At 45.2% G+C, this 20,838-nt stretch overlaps 1 protein-coding gene across 2 annotated transcripts in view; it reads left to right on the forward strand.

The window, feature by feature from the left end:
* The window catches only part of SFMBT2 (Scm like with four mbt domains 2), a 188,166-nt gene that overhangs the window by 114,255 nt on the left and 53,073 nt on the right, over positions 1 to 20,838 (forward strand). For both annotated transcript variants that reach the window (XM_074942680.1, XM_074942681.1), the window contains exons 8-10: positions 5,376 to 5,477; positions 7,291 to 7,438; positions 14,532 to 14,614. In XM_074942680.1, the coding sequence (XP_074798781.1) occupies positions 5,376 to 5,477; positions 7,291 to 7,438; positions 14,532 to 14,614 (333 nt within the window). The remainder of the gene's footprint in view (positions 1 to 5,375; positions 5,478 to 7,290; positions 7,439 to 14,531; positions 14,615 to 20,838) is intronic.

The raw sequence follows: 20,838 nt of genomic DNA on the forward strand, positions 1-20,838 counted from the left end.
TCTGTAATTTGCCATTCATAACTCAAGAACGCTGTTGTAGGCCGTAATCGCTCACGTTAGAGATCATGCCCCTTTGAATGAGCTACTGCCCTGCTTGTACCATGTTAATTCTCTGGGCTCGGGCTGCTGAGGAGAAATTGCACTTGGAGGGAAGGAATTTTGCAGCATCTTAGTGGGTTGGCAGTTCCACACCCATCCACCCCCACCTCCCCACTGCACCCCTCTTCTGTGGTTAACGCTGAGGGGACGTTTCCGTTCTGAGCCCTATATACAGGCCATATAACTTGGTGGACCAAATCCTCATCTATCTAGTTCCATTACAGTCCGTGGGGTGAGCAATTGCTCTACCATGGGAGTAAAGGTTCATAGTCTGGCTCATACATAAATGGGGGGAATAAAATGTCGGAAACAGCCAAAGACATCTCTGCCCCCACCCCTTCTTGGGCCAGGTTCTGATAGCCGTAGTCACCTGGAATAGACAGGAATCTGCTCCCCCGGATTGCTGGCAGCTTCCCTCACGCTTCAGCTCAAGCATGTGCTTTGGATTCTCAGCTGTTGAACCTTGTAAAATAATAATAAAGGGCCGGATTCTGCCACCCTTCATCACAGTAGTGTCCGGTGTGCTCCTGGGACAGCATAACGATGGGCCATCTCTCACTCAGGGCAGACTCCAAAGGTGAAGCCAGACAAAGGGCGGGAGAGGAAACAGAGACATGAAGTCACTTGACCAAGGTCACCCAGCAAAGCCAGGAATTAAAACCCAGTCTCCGGAGCTGTAGCATAGTGCCGGATCTGCTAGCCCCCACTGCTTTCCAGGAAGCGAGCCCTTTCTTCATACATCCCAAACTCCCACTGCAGAGGGCATCTGTTTTGGGGGAACAAGGAGCTCCTAATGAGGATTTAAATATAAGAAAGGTGCCTAAAACACTCGGTCGTCCTTATAGAAGGAAATAAACCAGGAGAGAGAACACAGTGTGGAATGACTAGGAGAGTCCCTTTTTTTTTTTCTGTTTTTTCTGTTTAACATGGCACATTGTGTAGCAGTGTGAATACAGGAATGAGAGAGCAGTTCATTATGCAGTGTATCAGTTTGAGACTAATACTAATTAAAAGCTTTCCTTTCACTTCAGTGAAACCTGTTCTTGGAAATTATGTCAGTTAATTGGAGTTTTGAAGAGCAGCATTTGCCATAGCCTAGCCAATTCCCGGTGGCCCAAAGCAGTCAGAGCACCGGGACTGGAGGATTGTGTTTTGGATCCTTCCTTTCCCCCCACCCTGCTATTGTTGTGGTGAAAGTGTGTGGTTTAAGACATTTTTCATAAATATTGTTATTGTGTAACAAACTTCCAGGGGAGATCAGGTGAATCCAGAGTCTAACTGGCTTTAGGGGTGATGCAAATGTCATCAGAATGACATTCCACAGTGACACCCCTTTTTACTCCCAAATCCCTATGCAACTGTTGAACAAAACAAATCAGCCCCCTCCCAGCCCCCACTTCCTCCCCCCAAACCCTCTACCCTATGTAGAGTTTTGACTCCCCAAAAAAAGAAATACCAGAGACTCCATGAAGTCCACTAGGGACTTCACTATTGGTATTGATTTTACATGGAAGATGCTGAGACATTAAGGTGCTCAGACATTAAGGTGCTGGGCTGCAAAATAAGATCCGAAGTGCTGTTGAAACAAAACTATGCTATGTATTGTTAGACTTTTACAGAGTTGTTCTTTCTGTTGAATTAATTTTGTCTTTAAGAAAGCAACAACAAAAACTAGCTATAGAAAACTCAACTCCAGAAATGGATGCAGATAAAAATGATTCTCAATAGGATCTAGGTATTTAGGCCCCAATCAGCAAAATACTTAAACATGGATTTAACTTTAAGCATATGAGCAACCCCCTTTGAGATCAATGGGACTACTCACTTATTCAAAGTAAAGCACATGCTTAAGTGCTTTGCTGGATCTGGACTTTCAAAATATTTTGACGCTATTTATCCCAGATCTGGGGGAAGGTGTTGCAGTCCAAACCTAGTTCCCAAGTGCACATTTTGCAAATGATCCCTGTCTATATACTCTGAAGCAAATGGTTGGGGCATTCAAAACGTAGAAACGAACTTCATGGCTGGACCCTGTGTCTGTAACAGGCCAAACCAAAATCCTCAGTCCAAATGCTTCTAAACTTTGGGGGTTTTGAAATTTAGATCTGGACTCGGGTCTGAATTTTGCAACCACGCCCATCTCTAATTGAAACGTTCAGTGGCAAAGCTGATGATTTTGGTGGTGATGACGATATGCATTTCTGAAGCATCCATCATACACTCTAGGCACTATTTACACAGGGCCAGATTCTGCTACCCTTACTCTTGTCGAGTAGTTGCCTTACTCCATGAGCAATCCCATTTAAGCAATGGGGCTGATCCCAGAATAAAATATTGCTCACTGTAAGGCTGGTAGAAATGGGACTTCACCCTCTTTGTGGGCTAGATTGTGCTATCAGAACTGAGCAGGACTGGCCCCTTGCCAGAGGGGATGATAACTACCAAACATGAGTAAGCATCTCAAGTCACTGCCTCTCTGTGCCACAGTTTCCCCATCTGTAAAATGGAGATAAAGATACTGTCCTCCTTTGTAAAGCACTTTGAGATCTATGGGTGAAAAGCGCTAGATAAGCACTAGGCTTTATTGTTAATGGTTAAAATATACAGCCAGAGGCTAGAACTCCTGAGTTCTGTTCCTTTCCCTGCCATTAATTTACTGTGTAGCTTTAAGCAATTAATTTAGCCTTCAGCAGTTTCCTTATCTGCAAAATGGAGAAAATAATATCTACCCTGCAGTGAGACTAAATCCATTAATGTTTTTTAGAGTGCTTTGAGATCCTCTGATGAAAGGTACTATAGAAGTGCAAAGCAAGATTAAAACAATGATTCCTCCGTCTCTACTGAAGCTTGTAAAACCCTTCTTTCAATGTCACTAGAAACATAAGTTCCCCAAAATAGAAACTGTTAAATCCGTAAGTAAAGACAGTTCTAGGGGGAAAAAATGACATACTACTTTGAATCAATATAAAACCACTTTAGGACAAGAATATAACCTGTAGCGGTGAATGTAGAAGGGAATGGCATTGCCAAGTACTATTAGATAGAAGTAGGTTTTCTCCATGCAATTTGGAGTCCAGCACATTTTTTTAAAGTGAAACAATACCTCTTATCACAGGAGATGTACTGGCTAATGGACTGATGGTTCGGAAATACTATTTTACCACAGAAAGGAGATCACTCTTGAGCTAATAAAACTGAAATGTGATCCTTAATCCAATGTGGTCCTAGGGCTTCTACCTGTGATGTCCTTTGTTGAGGATATAGGTGTCTAAATCATGGGAATAAGACTTGCCTGCTCCTTGCAAAGGATACATTAGTGTTTAGCACCGTCCCAGTTTGGGGTCTGAGGTTGAGAGTTTAAAAGCCAATTAAGGCATTTGAACACCCAAATTAATTCCCTAGGTCGCTGGGCAAACCTCTCCATCAATCGTTCATGCACAGGCCAGCAAATCAGGGTGTCTGTTTAGGTCCAGATTCGGCCACCCATATTCACATAGTCTCTTTTTCCACTGAAATCTTCTCCTTGCAGAGTAAGGTACTGCTCAGCCTGAGTAAGATAATGTTATTTGATCACTTCTCAGACTTTACAAACCTTGCACCACTCCTGTGAAGTAGGGACGGACTAATATCTCCATTTTACTCATGTGGGACAGAGGTACAGAGACACTAGGTGACCCCGCCAAAGATCACATAGCAAGCCTTTGGCAGAGCAGGGAATTGAATGTGGATTTTCTGAATCCCAGCCTAAAGCCGTAACCACTGGCGCCATCCTTCCTGTTAGACTGGTAGACTCTGGCTCTTAGTGGATTTAGTGTTTGTGGAGGGCGCTGCCCTGGGGCCAGAAGTCCTTTACTTATGCACAGACCAGGCATAGTGCTGGCTGGCTTCCCTGCGCTGCCCTGTAAAAGTGCTACCTTGCTGCCCGCCTTTCGGGGTCTGAGGACTTGTTCTGTCTCCATGGCCTATTCTGTCCAGCTGAGGGGGGCCAGCTGGAGTGGTGACTTTTGGGAAACCTTGTTGAAATCATGGGTGGCTGTAGGGCCAGGTTGTTGTCACTCCTGTGCTGGTCTGCAAGCTGAGGGACAGACCAAGGATCCATCCATCCCTCCAGCTCTTGTGATGCTGCACGGGGGTCAGCCACAATCCCAGGGTCTGCATCCCCTGAATGCCTTCACCAGAGCTAGGCTCGCCAAAGGGGCAGGGGCATGGCCCCTACCCTCTTCTGTACCATCCAGCAGAGCTGGATGGGCACTAATGACCACAGGCAGTTTTGCTGAGTCAGCCAGAGTGTCCCAACTGCTGTGTGATCCCTTCGTGCCCACCTCGTGTGGCTTAACATAGCCCTAAGGCAGTGATGTGTGGTCTCGTTGCCTGGCTTTTAAAATAAATGGCTGTCATCTAGTGCTGTCCCTTGTCTCAACTGTTAGAGAGCCTGATTATGGTCACTGGGCCTAATTTTGAGTTACCTATGTTTGGTCAGGGTCAGAGTGGGGGATGGGTTAAGGTCTCTTTAAAGTTGTGTTCGTGCTTCCTGTGTTCTCTTGTCACACAGGAGCCTGCCTAGCCTGTTGTATAAATTTAGAGCAGCCTGCGGGCTGCTCTCCTTCACGTCTCCCCCATGGGCCTTGGGAAATGGAGAATAGTTCTAGGGCAGTGCACTCTGGCCACACCCCTGACACATTCCCCTCTTACAACGCCCAGTCTGCCCCCCAGGCTGAGGGGCTAGGAACAGGGCTGGCGTAGATCCCTTACACCAGATGCGGGGACCCCTGCACAGGCGACATTCTATCCATCTCTGTCCCATTTAAGATCCTGTTATGCTGCCAGGCCAGCACAGAAGCACCTTTGTGAAAATGAGAATCTAGCTGCTCACGGTCACGAGCCGCCAACATCCACTGAGAAATTTCAGGTGACGTCAGTGGAAGCTGTGGCTGTTTAAGGAATGAAAGATTTGGCCTCGAATATCCGTCCTATGGGATCCAAGCATTAGTATGTAATGAAAAAGACATGGGATCCTTTCATTCTCTCGCCTATTCTGGTCTGCCTTAAAAGTTTATACTTGGTTTCTTTCTTTTGTTAGGAAAACTGTCCACCCGGAGAAAGCAATCAAAGCCACAGAGCAACATATGAATTAGGCAATACAGGCAGATTCATTACTTCAGGCAAATGTACCTCTTGTAAAATAAAATGCTGGGGCACTTGGTTCTCATAAATGCTGAGTCTGTGACCGGTATCGCTGATATGCAGGTTTGCTTGTTTCCCATATATATGCATAGGATCATGCTGATTTGAGGAGTCACTTCTTCACAGTGGGGATGAAGCTGGAGGCGGTGGACATGAGGGAACCCTCTAATATCTGTCCTGCATCAGTGACTAAGGTGAGCTCTTGCAAGTGGGACTGAAAATACCATGCTGGCCCCAAACTTATAGGTTAATAACCACCCATGGTTAATAATCCTGTTTAAATGACTGTCCAGTGGAATTTCATTAGCTGGAGGTCAGACTAATAAAAGTGCATTAAAAAAAATCCTTGCACTTCACCTTACTTTCGCCTAATGGATCATCTATGTATTTTTATTGTGTTAGTTGGCATGGGGTGATATCTCCCTTAGACCTACACGTTGGGGGGACCCTGTGTGCAGATCTCTCCCCCCACACAAGGAAGCGGGACTGGGCTGCCCATGCAACATCATCTCACTTTGCCCTTCCCTGGCCATACAGAAGCTATTCTGCCTATCAAGGCAACCACATCAGACGAGGGGGCAGAATAGGGCGGGGACAGGGAGTATGGATGTTTTCTCCCTCCTGCCCAATAAAGCTGGTACAGCGTTGGTGGTCACATACACATTCCGTAGGGAAAAGGAGTGGGAGGTGTAGGGGCTTGCACCCCTAAATCACGCTAAAACCTCTTTCCTTATCTACTCGCCTCTGACCCTGGAAAAAGGAGCACATCCTCATGCTTGCGTAGAGTCCCAGAACAACAGACAGGCCCATTCGTTCTGCAGTCCCTTGTATCTCAGCAGTGAACAGGTGCTTTTGAGGCCAAATTACTGACCAGGGACTGATCTGTTAAAATGGCACTTCACACCCGCGTTGCCTTTTCTGGTTAGGTTGTGTCACCATTGAGGTTCTCCAAGGCCCACGCTGGTAGCTAAGAATATTTGCACTACCCGTGCAATGCCAGAAACAGCTGGCATGCCCGCTGAGCATCTGTTTGCACTATCTAGCTGATGGCCCTTCTAGCAGGCAACAAGGCCACCACCGCCTGGTAATTAAAGAAGAGCTAAACCTTGCCTGTCTGCACATGAGCTGTGCAGCGTAAACAGCTGAGAGGAGCTGGCTTGGGAACTCACTACACTTTCTTTATGAGTGTTCTACCCTCTCTCTCCTATGGATATAAAAGCCCCGCCCACAACCATGCTGGACACACCTCCTTCCTACTGCCTTAGCCAGTTCACTCCTTTTGCATAGGCAGAGCGAGTGGCAGTGTGCGGCAGGGCCCAATCCTGCACCTTTAAGTCAGTGCCATTGATTTCGGCGGATGCAGGATCAAGCCCCAGGCACGCATGAAGGGGAAAGAGACTCCTTGCCCCTTCCAACCTCCAGCCCAGGATGAGCCAGGATTTGTTTCTAGCAAATTCAATTGGTGAGCAGCCCCAGACTCTTAGATGGTGCAGAAACATTAGCAAGTATGTTATCATCCCTCTTAACTGGTCTGGTAAAAGTCATTGCCACAAGGCTTCAGATAACACACTTCAGGCCAGGTTCTGCCCACATGTGAGGTCCCAGGCATGTCAGCTCAAGCTGAGTGTGTCCCTTGGTAACTATGATGTGACACAACACGTGGAACTCACCCCTGTTCCAAAGGACAGCACGAAGTCCAGAGCCCTTTAAATCCTGCTTTCACCCTCTTTTGAGTGGGAGAGACAGTGGTGCATAGTCTTTGCTGGCTCTCTGCCTACAGATGAGTTTCACCCACACTGCAGACATGATCAATACAACTCCTAGTTCCATCCCTTGCAATGGAGTTTCAGGAGCCTATTTCGACTGTCTATGCTGATAAATGAACCCTCCTGGCTGATACCTGCACATCAAGCTATGGAGAATTATGCTGACAACCAAATATGTTGTTTTACCCCAATGTGGTGTGCTTTACCATAAATTAACAGTGGCCTGTTTTCTTCCCTTCAGGTTTTTAACAATCATTATTTACAAGTGACCATTGATGACCTGAGACCCGAACCCAGCAAAATCTCAATGCTCTGCCATGCTGATTCCTTAGGGATCTTACCAGTACAATGGTGCCTTAAAAACGGAGTCAATCTCACACCTCCTAAGGGTCTGTATTATGCATTTTGATGGTCGGTATTTTGATGTTGTTTTACCCCTACCAAAAGACAAACCGGCTCTCTTGATGCCTTTAAAAATCGCGTTCCAATTTATATTGGAAGATTAGAAGTGCTAATTGTCTGGAAAAAATTACAATAAATAAATGTGGCCAAATCCACAGCTGGAGTAAATTGGAGGAGCTGATGAGCTGGTCCTATAAATGGTTTTATTTATTGACGTGCGTTATGTGCTGTACTGAAGTTGATTAAAAAGCCTAATGTCCTGGGACCGACACAGCTAAAACAACACAGAATATAATGAATTCTTGTAACATGGATCTTTATAATATTCAACACCTTCACGGTGCTGTATGAGCATTGAAGGCCATATTATGCTCTCCTCATTACTGTATCCAGAGAGGAAGGATAGTCCAGTGGTTAGGGTGAATTGGGGGTTCAAATCTTGCCTCTCTCACATATTTCCTGTTTGGACTTGGGCAGGTCATTTAGCATCTCTGTGCGTTAATTCCCCATCTGTAAAATGGGGCTAATAGCATTGCCCTGCCTAACTCGGGTGTAGTGAAGATACATTTAACATTGTGAGGTGCTCAGATAATATGGCAAGTAGCTAAGGGAGATTGATAATGAGCGGTCCATGGATATAAAAGGGGCCATTGTGCAGGTCCGGGGGGTGGGGGTACTGCGGCACAAAGAAGTTATCTGCCCAAGAACACACAATACATTGGTGGGAGAATTAGGATTGGAAGCCAAAAGAAACACTTGCAACAAAATCTGAGAACTTTAAATTGGAGCTTTTTCATTTTGGTTCAATTCTGATAAATGGTTCCAGTTTTAGAAAACCTTGGAAAGGGGGTAATTTTTGAAACTCCAAAGTCCATCTACTTTAGTGCAAGATCAGCCATAATGCTGCAATTTTTTTTTTTTTTTTTTGCTAAAATTGATATTCTGGTGGCAGCAAAAAACCCCTTGAGACAAAATTTGTAATTTTTTTTCACCATAACATCTGGTGGGTGTGAGGTTTGTTTAAATTTGAAATAAAAGGCTGCTGCGTGCTAGCCTGTAAGCTGCTGTTCCATTGTCACACTAACAGGGTTAGGGGGTTAAAACTCTGCTTCTAGTGGGTTTACCCATACAAGGTACTGGGCACAGATCCAACAAAAACCCTTCAGCATATGCTTAATCTGAAGCCCATGCCGAAGTCAGTGGCAGCTGTATACTCACATCTGCAGGCAAAATGTATCCTCTTCTGTTCTGCTAGCTCTAGGGGGAACGAGTGTGGCCTCTTGGCACTGATTTCAATACTGCTTGACACCAAGGTGCGTGCTTAAGTGTTCGCAAATGTTTGTTAGGAAAACTATTTCCTCAAAGAATGGTCGAGTTAATCCCCTTTCATATAGGGCCTGAGCCAAAACCATTGTCTCCAGTTTTCCATTTCTATTACAGGACCCCAGCATCATAAGCACTGAACAGACACGTTGCCAAGCCTTCCCCCAAGGAGCCTATGGTCTAATTAGATAAGGCAAACTGAGGCACAGAACAGTGAAGTAACTTGCCCAAGGACTCATATTAGGTCACTGGCAGTGCCAGAACCCAGGTCCCCTGATTCCCCTGCACCACAGTTATCAGCTTCACTGCTCATAAATCTTGGCATTTGCCCATAGCCACCCCATTCTTGACCAAGTAACCTACCTATTCAGAATCCATCTCATACAGGCCTGTTAATTAACTAAGACGATAGACCATACGTTTCTCTCTACAGTGGCCATTGCTTCATAAGTTCCATACCACGCGCTTTCAATTCAAGGTGATACAAAGGCCTTGTGATACAGAATTTTATGATTCAGGTTGCCTTGACTTCTGCATGTGATGCCAGATTTTTTTGGCATGCCAGCAGCATAGCTGCACTTCTGGTGACTACTGCACTTGTTTCTGTACCTGGGCCAGAAATGTTTAAAGAGAAAATAGACGTATAGTACCACCTCCAGTGATCTGGGTTCCCGAAGGTTCTTGAGGAATCATTGCAAATCCTCTTATCAAAGCCCAGTAATAGACATGCATGGAAACCATGCTAAATTAGCACACCGAAAATCTCCCGTCTGCTAGGTGCGGCTGTTGAATCAAGGATCCTGAAGGGGATGTGTAAGAAATGACATGAGGAAGATGGGAGATATCCATACAGAGTATATTAACATATTACTTCTGGTGTGTTTGATGGCTCTGTGCCCAAAAGACATCTTAACACTCTGGGTGTTGAAAGCCTTTTCATCTGACAAGCGCTGTGTCTGTCACTCTAATGCAATCAGAGGTCTGAGCAATTCTAAATCCCTGGTTTAAAAAGTATATGGGAAATAAAAATGTAACCAAACTGGCAAAGAGTACCGGGGGAACTTACGTGAGTCCATGTCTCTCTAGCCCTTTCTGAACAGGACAGTATCAGCCTTGAACATTAGAGAAACAAACAGGACAAATATAAAGGGGTGGAGAGCTACAGTGGTGTGAACAGGCACCTGATGAAATATATCGAAGGCTAAGTTTTAGTCACAGGTATTTTTAGTAAAAGTCATGGACAGGTCACGGGCAGTAAACAAAAATTCACAGTCTGTGACCTGTCCGTGACTTGTACTATACCCCTGACTAAATCTTGGGAGTGCCGTGGTGCTTGGGGGGGCCCATGGGTGCTGGGGGGGGCGGCCCACGGGGTGCCCTGGGTGCTGGGGGCCCCATGGGTTCTTGGGGGGGAGGTCCTGGGGGGGCGGGTGCTGGGGGGGTGTCGGCCCCGGGTTCACAGGGTGGGTGCACAGAGGGGGCACCGCAAGTGCTGGGGGGGGTGGTCTGAGGGGCGCTGAGGATGCTTGGGTGGGAGCAGCCGGGGACCCCCGCTGGTGCTGGGGTAATGGAATTGGCAGGGCTGGCAGGCTCCCTAAGCTCCTAGCTCCACGTGCTGCCAGCTCCGCAGCAACCATTGGCCGGGAACCGTGGCCAATGGGAGCTGCAGGGGCGGTGCCTGCGGGTGGAGGCAGCACGCGGAGCTAGGAGCTAAGGGAGGGACATGTTGCTGCTTCCGGAGGAGCCCCCACAAGGTAAGCGCCACCCTGAGCCTTCAACCCCTCCTGCACCCAAGCCCCCAGGCCTGAGCCCCCCACCCACACACAAACTCTTCCTGCTGCTGCGGGGGTGGGGGATGGCCTGAGACTGGGCCCCCGGGGCTGCCTGAGCCAGCTGCACCGGCTGCTGCAGAAGTCACAGAGGTCATGGAAAGTCGCAGAACCCGTGACTTCCGTGACAAACTCTCAGCCTTAAATATACCACATCAATAAAGAGGAGGGAATAATATCATTCCTCACTAGATTCCTACCTGCCATGTAAATTGCAAGTATCCATTTTAGCAGAGAGCCTGAGCTGCTTTCATATGATCCTGTGTCAAGAAGTTTCTGGCCAGGAGCTTTTCCATGTAGAAAAGACACTGAAGAGACTTGCTAGCAAAATGCCCATCTGTAGGAAAAGTCCACAAATTGATATGCAGGAGGAGATGAGAAAGCAAAGCCACTGCTGAGAATTTCTTCTTTGTACAAGGAGTCTTTGTTCTTGTATATTTAGGCTCTATTCTCTGGATAACTTTCAGTGAAGATAAGGTTCCATGATTATAATGTTATCTTACTTTCATTGCTTAGGACCAGCGTTTTAAAGGAGACAATAATAGTTTGTTCCACCAGGCATAGTGTGGCCTGTCTGATTATTCAGGATTACCGTGCTTTTTATATGTAGACTATCCATCCCTCTTTTACATGCACAGCACCGCATCTTTTGTAAAAGCAGAGGTTGACCGAGAAAATGTACAGTCGATGAGTCATGTGCTGGAGTTGTAAATATATGTTGCTAGAAATAGAGCAGTATTTTTATATATCGTGCCAAAAATGAATAGCCAGTTCCTACCTCTGTATAAACATTGAACAGGCAGTTTATATTTATTAGGACTGGATTTATAGACCAGTTCCCTTTAGAGTAACAGCCATTGTTTCTTTTTATGAGCTATTAAGAGAGGGGGAAACATTTCAGTAGAGCTACTATTTGCAAGGTTTACTAAAGGAACGCTCAGTACATTTGTATTGTTATATTCACTTCTGAGTAAGCCACTAGGCTCTTCCAGTGTTGTGCAGACAAGATAATAGCACATTCTTTGTCCCCCAGTTTTGTGGGCAGCATGTCAAACGCATTAGCAAAGTGAGTCAATGTACATTGAGCCACAAGAGGATAACGGTTTACTAATGCAACCTGCTAATGGAGCTACTCATTTAGCTCACGCAGGTGAGGTCTGCAACGTGGATCAGAAGATGCTAGGTCCAAACATGTTTTGCAGGCAGAATTAGTGAGTGCCAGCTCTTGGAGTCATCACCCTTCTGCCTCTGAATCTTAATATTTGTGAGTTGCGGCATACTCATTTGTAGCTCTTCTCTTAATCCTGTGACTGTTGAAGTCAGTAGTAAAATTTCCACTGATTTCAATGGTGCAGGATCAGGCCGTAAAATGATTGTGGAGTGACAATTGGATAGCCTACCGGTGAATCCACTGCCATATGCCTTTCCCATCTTCACTGCAGAGCTTTCATGTAGCTCACAACAAAAGATCCAAAACCTGTCTGCTGGGTTTTAATTGGAGATGGGGGAACCTTTAGAATGTATCCAGCTTTTTATTTCTTCTGACAGCAATGTGGTCGGACAGCTGGTGTCCAAAAGAACTGTCTTCACATATCGTTTATTACTGTTCCTCAGCCTTGGTAGAATTGTAGCTTCAGGGCTAAAGTTCAACAGTTGTAGCACATTTTAGCAGAGCCTTAGTAGCAATGCTAGAGAGTGGTAGGTCTGTAGGATGCGCTCATTAAGACAAAAAGTTACGTATGCCCTTTGTTTTGTTTTCCATTCCATTGTGTCACGCAGAAGACTTACTTGGCTATAAAGCTTTTTTTTTTTTCTTGGAGCTGGTTGAGATTTTTCAGCCGAAAATGTGTTTTGATGAAAAACAGCCTTTCGTCCTCAATGATGTGTTTGCAGAAAAAGTTTTGTTGCACTGTATTTTTTCATTTTCCATGAAAAACCAAGAAAGCATGAAAAACTGGAGAAAAGGGAATTGAAAGGAGGGGGAAACAAAAATATTTTCATCTCTGAAATCTGAGCATTTTTTGGCATCAGTGTTGTGTCAAAAAGCCAAAACTGTTTCACATAAAATTTCAGAGAAAATTAAAATTTTCCATGAAAAACACTATCCATTTTTTGACTAAACTCTGATTGTTTCCTCGTGAATTTCCATTTCTTGCTTTTTGGCCAGGTATTGGTATTACATAATTGTTATATAAGTATTAATATGACTTTAACATTTTGATTTTTGTAGCGCATAGAGGCTAACCCTGTTGTGACCGTCTGTGCTGTACTATTTTATTTGTTGTGTACACCATCATTAGAAGGGACCTCTTCTGAATCATCTCATCTCATCTAAATTCTGGCCTCTCGAGAGGATTCTTAGCGATACGTGTTCAAAACCTTGCCCTTCCTTTTTTACAGACTTAATTCGCACCCACAATTTTTGCACCTGCAGTTCATTTGCAGGAGGAAAAAAAATACAGAAAAAACTTTCATTAGTACAAAGGTTCAGTCCTGTACGTTCTTGAGTGTTCTCATTTCCCACGTGTGACAGTGGAAGTTAGAGGGTGTTTGGAACCTTGTAAGATTGGGCCCAAATTGTGGTCACATAGAGGAAGACCTGGCTTTACACCATCCTTGAAATTGTGCTTTACACCATCCTTGAAACTTTCCAGTGGTGATGAGTCTACAATTATTATCACAGTAACACCTGGAGGCCCTCAGTGGAGATAAGAATCCTATTTTCTTAGTCACTGTAGAAACACAGAGCCAGGCCCTGTCGTAAGGAGCTTACAGTCTAAAGAGACAAGTTGTGCAAGACATCCATGCAAGAGAGATACACGGAGCTCCATACAGTCTCAGGGCTGGAGCTATTTCAGACAAGGCCCTCTAAATGAAGGTGACCTCCATTCTGAATAGGCCCTTTAGAGAGGAAGAATGGGTCCAGAAGTTGGGGCACTACCTAGGCCTTGAGAGCCCTGGGTTCATTTCTCTGCTCCACCTATACTTCCTGAGTGCCCTTGGGCAAGTCACATAACTTCTGTGTGCCTCCGCTTCCCATCTGTACAACAGGGCTAACATGTCACAGGGGCGTTGTGAGGATCAGTACATTAACGAGTGTGCGGTGCTCAGATATCATGGCGATGGAGGCCATATAAATACCTAAGATATCTAGAACTGGAATAGAGTAGAATTAAAGATCCCATGGTGCTTTTCATTAAGATCAGAGGGTTTGCCCTGCTGTTCGTGGCAAGGATTTCCTCTCCCACAGTCGACTGCTGTGTGCCACTGAGCAGCTGCCCTACACCCTAGAGGAAGCTGTGTTCCGGCAACACCGGGTGTGTATAGAGAGTTGTAACTAAACACATTGTAAATTCATTGATCCAGGTGCAATCTTTTTGTTATATGTGAGTGCACAGCACTTAGTGCAGTGGGGCCACAATCCCTGATGAGGGCCTCTGAGTACTCCCACTACAAAGAATAATAAGTAATTTTGGACGACACATAGAATATAGCAAATAAAACTAGCATTAAACAGAGCAGCGTGACAACATTTATTCTCCTTTGAGTGCTGGACCCATGCCATACATACAGTATTTCAGTCCCTAAGTATTTACAGGGAAGCAGGAAGGATGATCTTGTGGGTTAAGTGTATGTCTCAGAGCTAGGAGGTCTGGTCTCTGTTCCTAGCACTGCCATTCACTCACTGTGTAATCTTAAACTGGGTAGGCCTCAGTTTCTCCATATTTAAATTGAGATGATAATCATTACCTGCCTCCCAACGGCATGTGGCGGTTAACTCATTAGTGTCTGTAAAGTGCATCGAGAGCCTTAGATGGGAGGAGGCGGTATGGAAGTGCAAATTATTGCTGCATTGAAATATTTGTTTCTTTCTCTCCTCCGTATGGAATAATGACTTACCATATTTCCCTGTTTTTTTCTCCTGCAGGTTACTCTGGCCAGGACTTTGACTGGGCAGATTATCAGAAGCAATGTGGAGCAGAGGCAGCTCCTCACTTTTGCTTTAGAAACGTAAGATCTATTCTCCCTTTGTGATGGTGTTGATCGAAGCTTGAACAAACCCACTTATTGGTCTGAACTAAGGGCCTGATCCTGGGACAAAGTGTGTTCTTGTAGTTAAACCACTGGGCTGGGAGATGGGAGCTCTGTCACAGGCTTCCTGTGTGAGCCTAAGTAACTCACTTAATCTCTCTGTGCCTCAGTTTCCCCATCTGTAAAATGGGAGTAATAATACTTTCTTTGTCTTGCTTATTTAGATTTCATGCTCTTCAGGTCTCTTACTATGTTTGTACAGCACCCAGCACGATGGGCCCTGATCTTTGTTGAGAACTGTAGGTGCTACCATGATTTAAAAAATTAATAATACTGTACAAGCCCACTGAGGTCTATGGAAAGACTCCCATTGACTTCGAGAGGCTGATTTGCTCATTGGAGTGTTTCTCTTGTTTCTGGGTTTTGTTTTTAACACAGAAAGAATGAGGAGTACTTGTGGCACCTTAGAGACTAACACATTTATTTGAGCATAAGCTTTCATGGGCTAAAGCCCACTTCATCGGATGCATGCGGTGGAAAATACAATAGGAAGATATAGATATATATATATATATACAGAGAACATGAAAAAATGGGTGTTGCCTACCAACTCTAACGAGACTAATTAATTAAGATGGGCTATTATCAGCAGGAGAAAAAAAACTTTTATAGTGATAATCAGGATGGCCCATTTCAAACAGTTGACTAGAAGGTGTAAGTAACAGTAGGTGGAAAATTAGCATGAGGAAATAGTTTTTAGTTTGTGTAATGACTCATCCACTCTCAGTCTTTATTCAAGCCTAATTTAATGCTGTCCAGTTTGCAAATTAATTCCAGGTCTGCAGTTTCTCGTTGGAGTCTGTTTTTGAAGTTTTTTCGTTGAATAATTGCGACTTTTAGGTCTGTAATTGAGTGTCCAGGGAGGTTGAAGTGTTCTCCGACTGGTTTTTGAATGTTATAATTCTTGATGTCTGATTTGTGTCCATTTATTCTTCTGCGTAGAGACTGTCCAGTTTGGCCAATGTACATGGCAGAGGGCATTGCTGGCACATGATGGCATATATCTCATTGGTAGATGTGCAGGTGAACAAGCCTCTGATAGTGTGGCTGATGTGAATAGCTCCTATAATGGTGTCCCTTGAATAGATATGTGGACAGAGTTGGCAACGGGCTTTGTTGCAAGGATAGGTTCCTGGGTTAGTGTTTTTGTTGTGTGGTGTGTGGTTGCTGGTGAGTATTTGCTTCAGGTTTGGGGGCTGTCTGTAAGTGAGGACTGGCCTGTCTCCCAAGACCTGTGAGAGTGGGGGATTGTCCTTCAGGATAGGTTGTAGATCCTTGATGATGCTAAGTGAAGTCATCGAGGTATAGGTAAGTAGGACATTGATTGAGCCAGGTGGAAGCTCCATCATTTGGGAGTGTTTGAGTTTCCCTAATACAGCAGGAGTTGTGTGCGAGTGTGCTGTACATCATGACACTGCAGGCTCATAAAAGCTTTGGAAACCGTGCCTAGCTGGGCTATTCTTAGGAATGGAGCTGTGCGTCTATGAATCTTAATGTATAGGAGTCCACCGCTCATTAAGCAAAGCATTAACCTTCTGTCTTTTCAGCATTCGGCGCGCTTCTTGCCTGGTGTCCGTGTGAGAAAATGATTGCCTTCTTGATCGGAGCATGGCACCCATTAGCAATTCGGGCCCCAAATTCCTTTGAAACGGTACAAAATAATACAGTGTTTGAACCAGGTGGGCAGCTGATTCCTTGTGGTCACTTTATGAGCAGTCATTCATCGGCCTGAAATGCTTGATGTCGGTGCAGTTTTGCCAGGCTCACTCCTCATTTTCTAGCCATAGAGTCAATTGCTGCCTGCTCTCATGCTCGGGCTGAGTCAGTGGGCTTTGGGCCTGGGATCTGAGAGGAAATGAAGGGGTAGAATCTTCTTTGGGCAGCAGCTTCACTACAGCGCAGGGACTCTTAATAGCATTCGAAACCCTTGCATCTATGTGTGGTGCTTAGGGCTGTCGATTTGTGTGGCGGAAGACGCACAAGCTATTCCCCCACCTGTCATTCCCCTGCTATGCTACTCTGGGAGGGAATCGCTGTAGATCAAAGGGCACGGTGGGCCTGGATTTCCCTGGGCAGCCTCTCTTGCAGTCTCCCCCACCATAGAACTGCTGTGATGCGCAGAACTGGGTCACAGCACAAGCGTTTTAATGAGGAGCATACATTGCGGTCAGTGTCCCTTTGGCCACACCTACTTTCTTGTGTTCTTTGTCTTGCTTTGTCCCCGCTACCGGCATGATGTGTACTGGAGACGGGGCGTTGCCGGCTGTATCACAGCGAGCCTAGGAGCAGCATGGTGCGGCTGCTGTCTCACGTACATTGCGCGCTTTTCCCGAGTTTGCAGTGCATCTTCCATCTTGTTAAACTGGGCTTGCACAGCGGCATTGTGCTGCCGATGGAGTGATCAGGGTCGGGAACCTTACATCACCCTTTCTACAGCGTGGCTTTTCTTATATGTCTGCGGCGTGACTGTATTTAAAGGTCATCTGATGTGTATATTAGAATCGTTATAGGTGATCCTTCTTTCTTTCTTATTATGGTAGAGCTCAGAGGCCCCAAAGCCAGATCCAAACCCTATTAAAGGCACTGGAAAGACACCCATTGACATCAGTGAGCTTTGGATCAGGTCTCACCTCAGGTTGAGAGTCCCCATATTGTCCTGCATTGAACTATCCTGTATGAAAGGAACGCCCTGCCTGGCAGAATTTATAATCTAAAACACAGGAACTGATGGAGAGTGGGAGTCAGGGATATGATAACATGCAAATAAATGATCCTGGTGGTGATTGTCACATTTCCTTTCCGTTTCTTTCTTTCTTTCCTTCTTTTTATCTGCCTTCGTTTTTTTTTCTTTTCATTAGGCACTAGAGCCGTGCTCACAATGCCAGCCACCCCGAGATTGGCCTCCAAAGATTAAATCAGTTCTAATAACTTTCATTGTACAAACGCGTGTCTGTTATTATTTGACACCTGATAAAACAGTTTTCTACAGAGAGCTGCTGTCTCTCCATTGTCATCTGCCTGACATCCCTACCATAGGGTCATAGAATATTAGGGTTGGAAGGGACCTCAGGAGGTCATCTAGTCCAACCCCCTGCTCAAAGCAGGACCAATCTCCCATTTTTGTCCCAGATCCTTAAATGGCCCCCTCAAGGATTGAACTCACAACCCTGGGTTTAGCAGGCCAATGCTCAAACCACTGAGCTATCCCTCCCCCCGCCAGGCTGGTCCATTTGTTACCAAGCTAAGTGCGGCTCTTTGATGGAATGTTTATTACAAACTTGGGGGTTTTTTTAATCGCACGTCTTCCACCTAGCACAAGGAGACCTGGCAGCGAAGTGGATACATTGTAACCATTTCCCTTGGGGCTATTTAGCAAGCAGAGGCCATTATGAAATGGATTGACGTGGCCAAATGCTTAGGAAAATAAACTCCCAGCTAACTGGTTTGCCATTGATTCTTTATAAATTAGCCTCCGGCGCTGCATCACAACAAAAGGAACCTGAGTGATGATAGATGGTGTTTCCTTGTTAGCTGGCATAAAAAGCATTTCAACAAACTCACTCTGATGTCTTGTAAACCTGGCCCATTAGCTGCTTTTAGAAGCGGGAAGCCTGTCTGGGTGCTGGTGTGGTTTTGAATATTCCAGGTGATAAGGAAAGCATGGAAATAGCTCCTGTGTGCAACAAATTTTTTCATTTTTGCAAAAAATCTTAATGAAATAAAGGCCTCATCCTGCAGCCTTTAGTCATGTGAGTAGTTCCAGGGATGTTAATGACGACACTCATGTCTTGATGAGGAAAAGAGGTTGAGTTTAGGTTGGACTCAGCTAGCATGTATTGGTTAAGCTTGACCGAAAGGTGTCTACTTTTCCTAGTCAAGATGAAAGCCATTGTCCCATGGCTCATGTGTAAGGGATGCAGGATGGAACCCGATATTATCTTGGATTAATCACAGTTATTAATAATCATGTTTATTATGGTGATGTATAGGGACCAACCCAGATCGAGGTCCCATTGTACTAGGTGCTGTACAAACACGGAGTAGCAGGCAGTCCCTGCCCCAAAGAGTTTACAGTCTACATAGACAAGACAGACACATCGTAGAGGAGAGGAGTATAACACATAAGTAGAGTGAACAGTGTGATGGAGGAAAACGTCAGGTCAATTCCATAATTAGTTTGGAGGGGGGGTTAGTTAGGAAGGGGGTCAGCAAAATGGGGAAAAAGGTAAAGGGAAAGGGAACAATGGGGATGGGGTAGGGGGGAATGTACCTGCGAGAGCAGAAGACTCTTGGGATGGGCATTTGGGAAAGGCTGATGTGTGTGGGTTTGGGAATCTGAGGAGGTTTTATAGGGTCCCGGGGCTTCTGTGGGAACTGAAAGTGGGAATCCTTCTTTGTTCTGTTAGGTGTGTGGCTGTTTTGTTGTTAGGGTTGTGCGGGGGATGGGTGAATGGTTTGCTGCTGTTGTGTGCATTGTTGCAAATTGTGATTTTAATTTTCTGCCCACATGCCTGTCTATCTAGCTAAGGTCTTATATGGATCCCTGTTGCTATGGTATATGAGTGCCTCACAAAATCATGAAAGACCAGATCCTCAGCTGGTGTAAATCTCCGCTGAAGCGAACACAGCTGTAGCCATTGATGTGAAGAGAGCTGAATTCATTCACACCAGCTGAGGATCTGGCCCAAAGGGCACACTTAGAAATAGGTGTGTGAACTCTTTGATTCAGTGTCTTTTATGTGTTGAAATCAAAATTACACACACAACCCTATGTTATAAAAATAAGTCAGGTTTCAATGTTAAGCACCCAAAAGTTAGGAAATGCCAGAATGAAGGTTGCCCAGGCAACCTTAATTCACCCCCCCCTTGTGCATATGGATTATGATACATTCTTTAATAACATGATCGCATCCATGGGATCACTGCCTGGTTTGGTGCACAGGATGGATGGTGCTCACTTAATGAGCAGCTATTTTACTTGTTGTTCAATGTGTGGCCCTCTTCCCTTATTTACTGAACACAGTTCATGCCGGATCTGAAGACAGAATGATTAACTGCCTCTTGGTCTTTGTGTGGTGCGCATTGCTATAGTATCTGAATGCTTCATTAGTGCATTTATTTTCATAATAATCCTGTGAAATGAGTAGATATTATCCCTATTTTACAGATGGGGAAACATGGACACCAAAAAACAACGGTCAAAATTCCACTAATTTTGGGTACCCAATTTGAGACATCTACCATTTGATTTTTCAGAGTACTCAGCAGTGGCTAGTGAAATACCGAGACACCCCGGTGGTCGGTATCAAACCTGGGACCTTGGGAGCTAAATGCATGAGCCTCTGTACTTCATGAGCTAAAAACCACATGCTTCTTAGTTAAGGCCGTAGCAGACTCATTAATCTCTAAGTGGTCTCGGTGCCACTAGAGGGGATAGAACCCCACACCCAGGAGGTATGTGGGTTACACTAGCATTTTATCTGTTCACTCCTGTTGACTTCAGCTGCACCTGCTCGGCACGTCTGCAAATCAGACCTCAGAGTCTGCCTAGTATCACATAGGAAGTGTGTGGCAGAGACAAGGATAGAATCCAATTCTCCAGGGCAGCAATCAGTTGCCTGAATCATGAGATCATCCTTTCTCTTCCTGCAATCCCCTGCTTCTTCACTGCACCTTTTAACTTCAGCAACAGATGAAGCAGGGGTCCCACAGACAAGAGGCCTTCGCTACACAAACCTGATTCAGCCCAGAGTAGGTCCATCCTGTTCACTGACTGAGTCAGCGGTCCTTCTGAAAAACTAGCGTGTGGTTGTGTAATTAAAGATTGTATCATAATGCAAATGCACAAGGGGGCAAAATTTAGGTTGCGCAGGCAGCCTTAATTCTGGCATTTCCTAAATTTTGAGGGCTTGATTTTGCAGCCATGATAATGTTCTTTTAACATAGTTTTTTGTGGGTAATTTCCTAGCTTTTTAAAAAAGCAAACTGGAACCCACCCCCCCCAGGAATTCTATCATGTGGCACCATATTGACACCCACATGAGTCATCAGCAGGGTTGGAATCTTTAGATCTGTGCCACAGACCTCTGCCACTTGAGCTAACAGAGAAACTGAAAGCAGTAGTAGGTTGTTATCCTGTGGAG

This window comes from Natator depressus, chromosome 1, assembly GCF_965152275.1.
Source record: "Natator depressus isolate rNatDep1 chromosome 1, rNatDep2.hap1, whole genome shotgun sequence".
Lineage (NCBI taxonomy): Eukaryota > Metazoa > Chordata > Testudines > Cheloniidae > Natator > Natator depressus.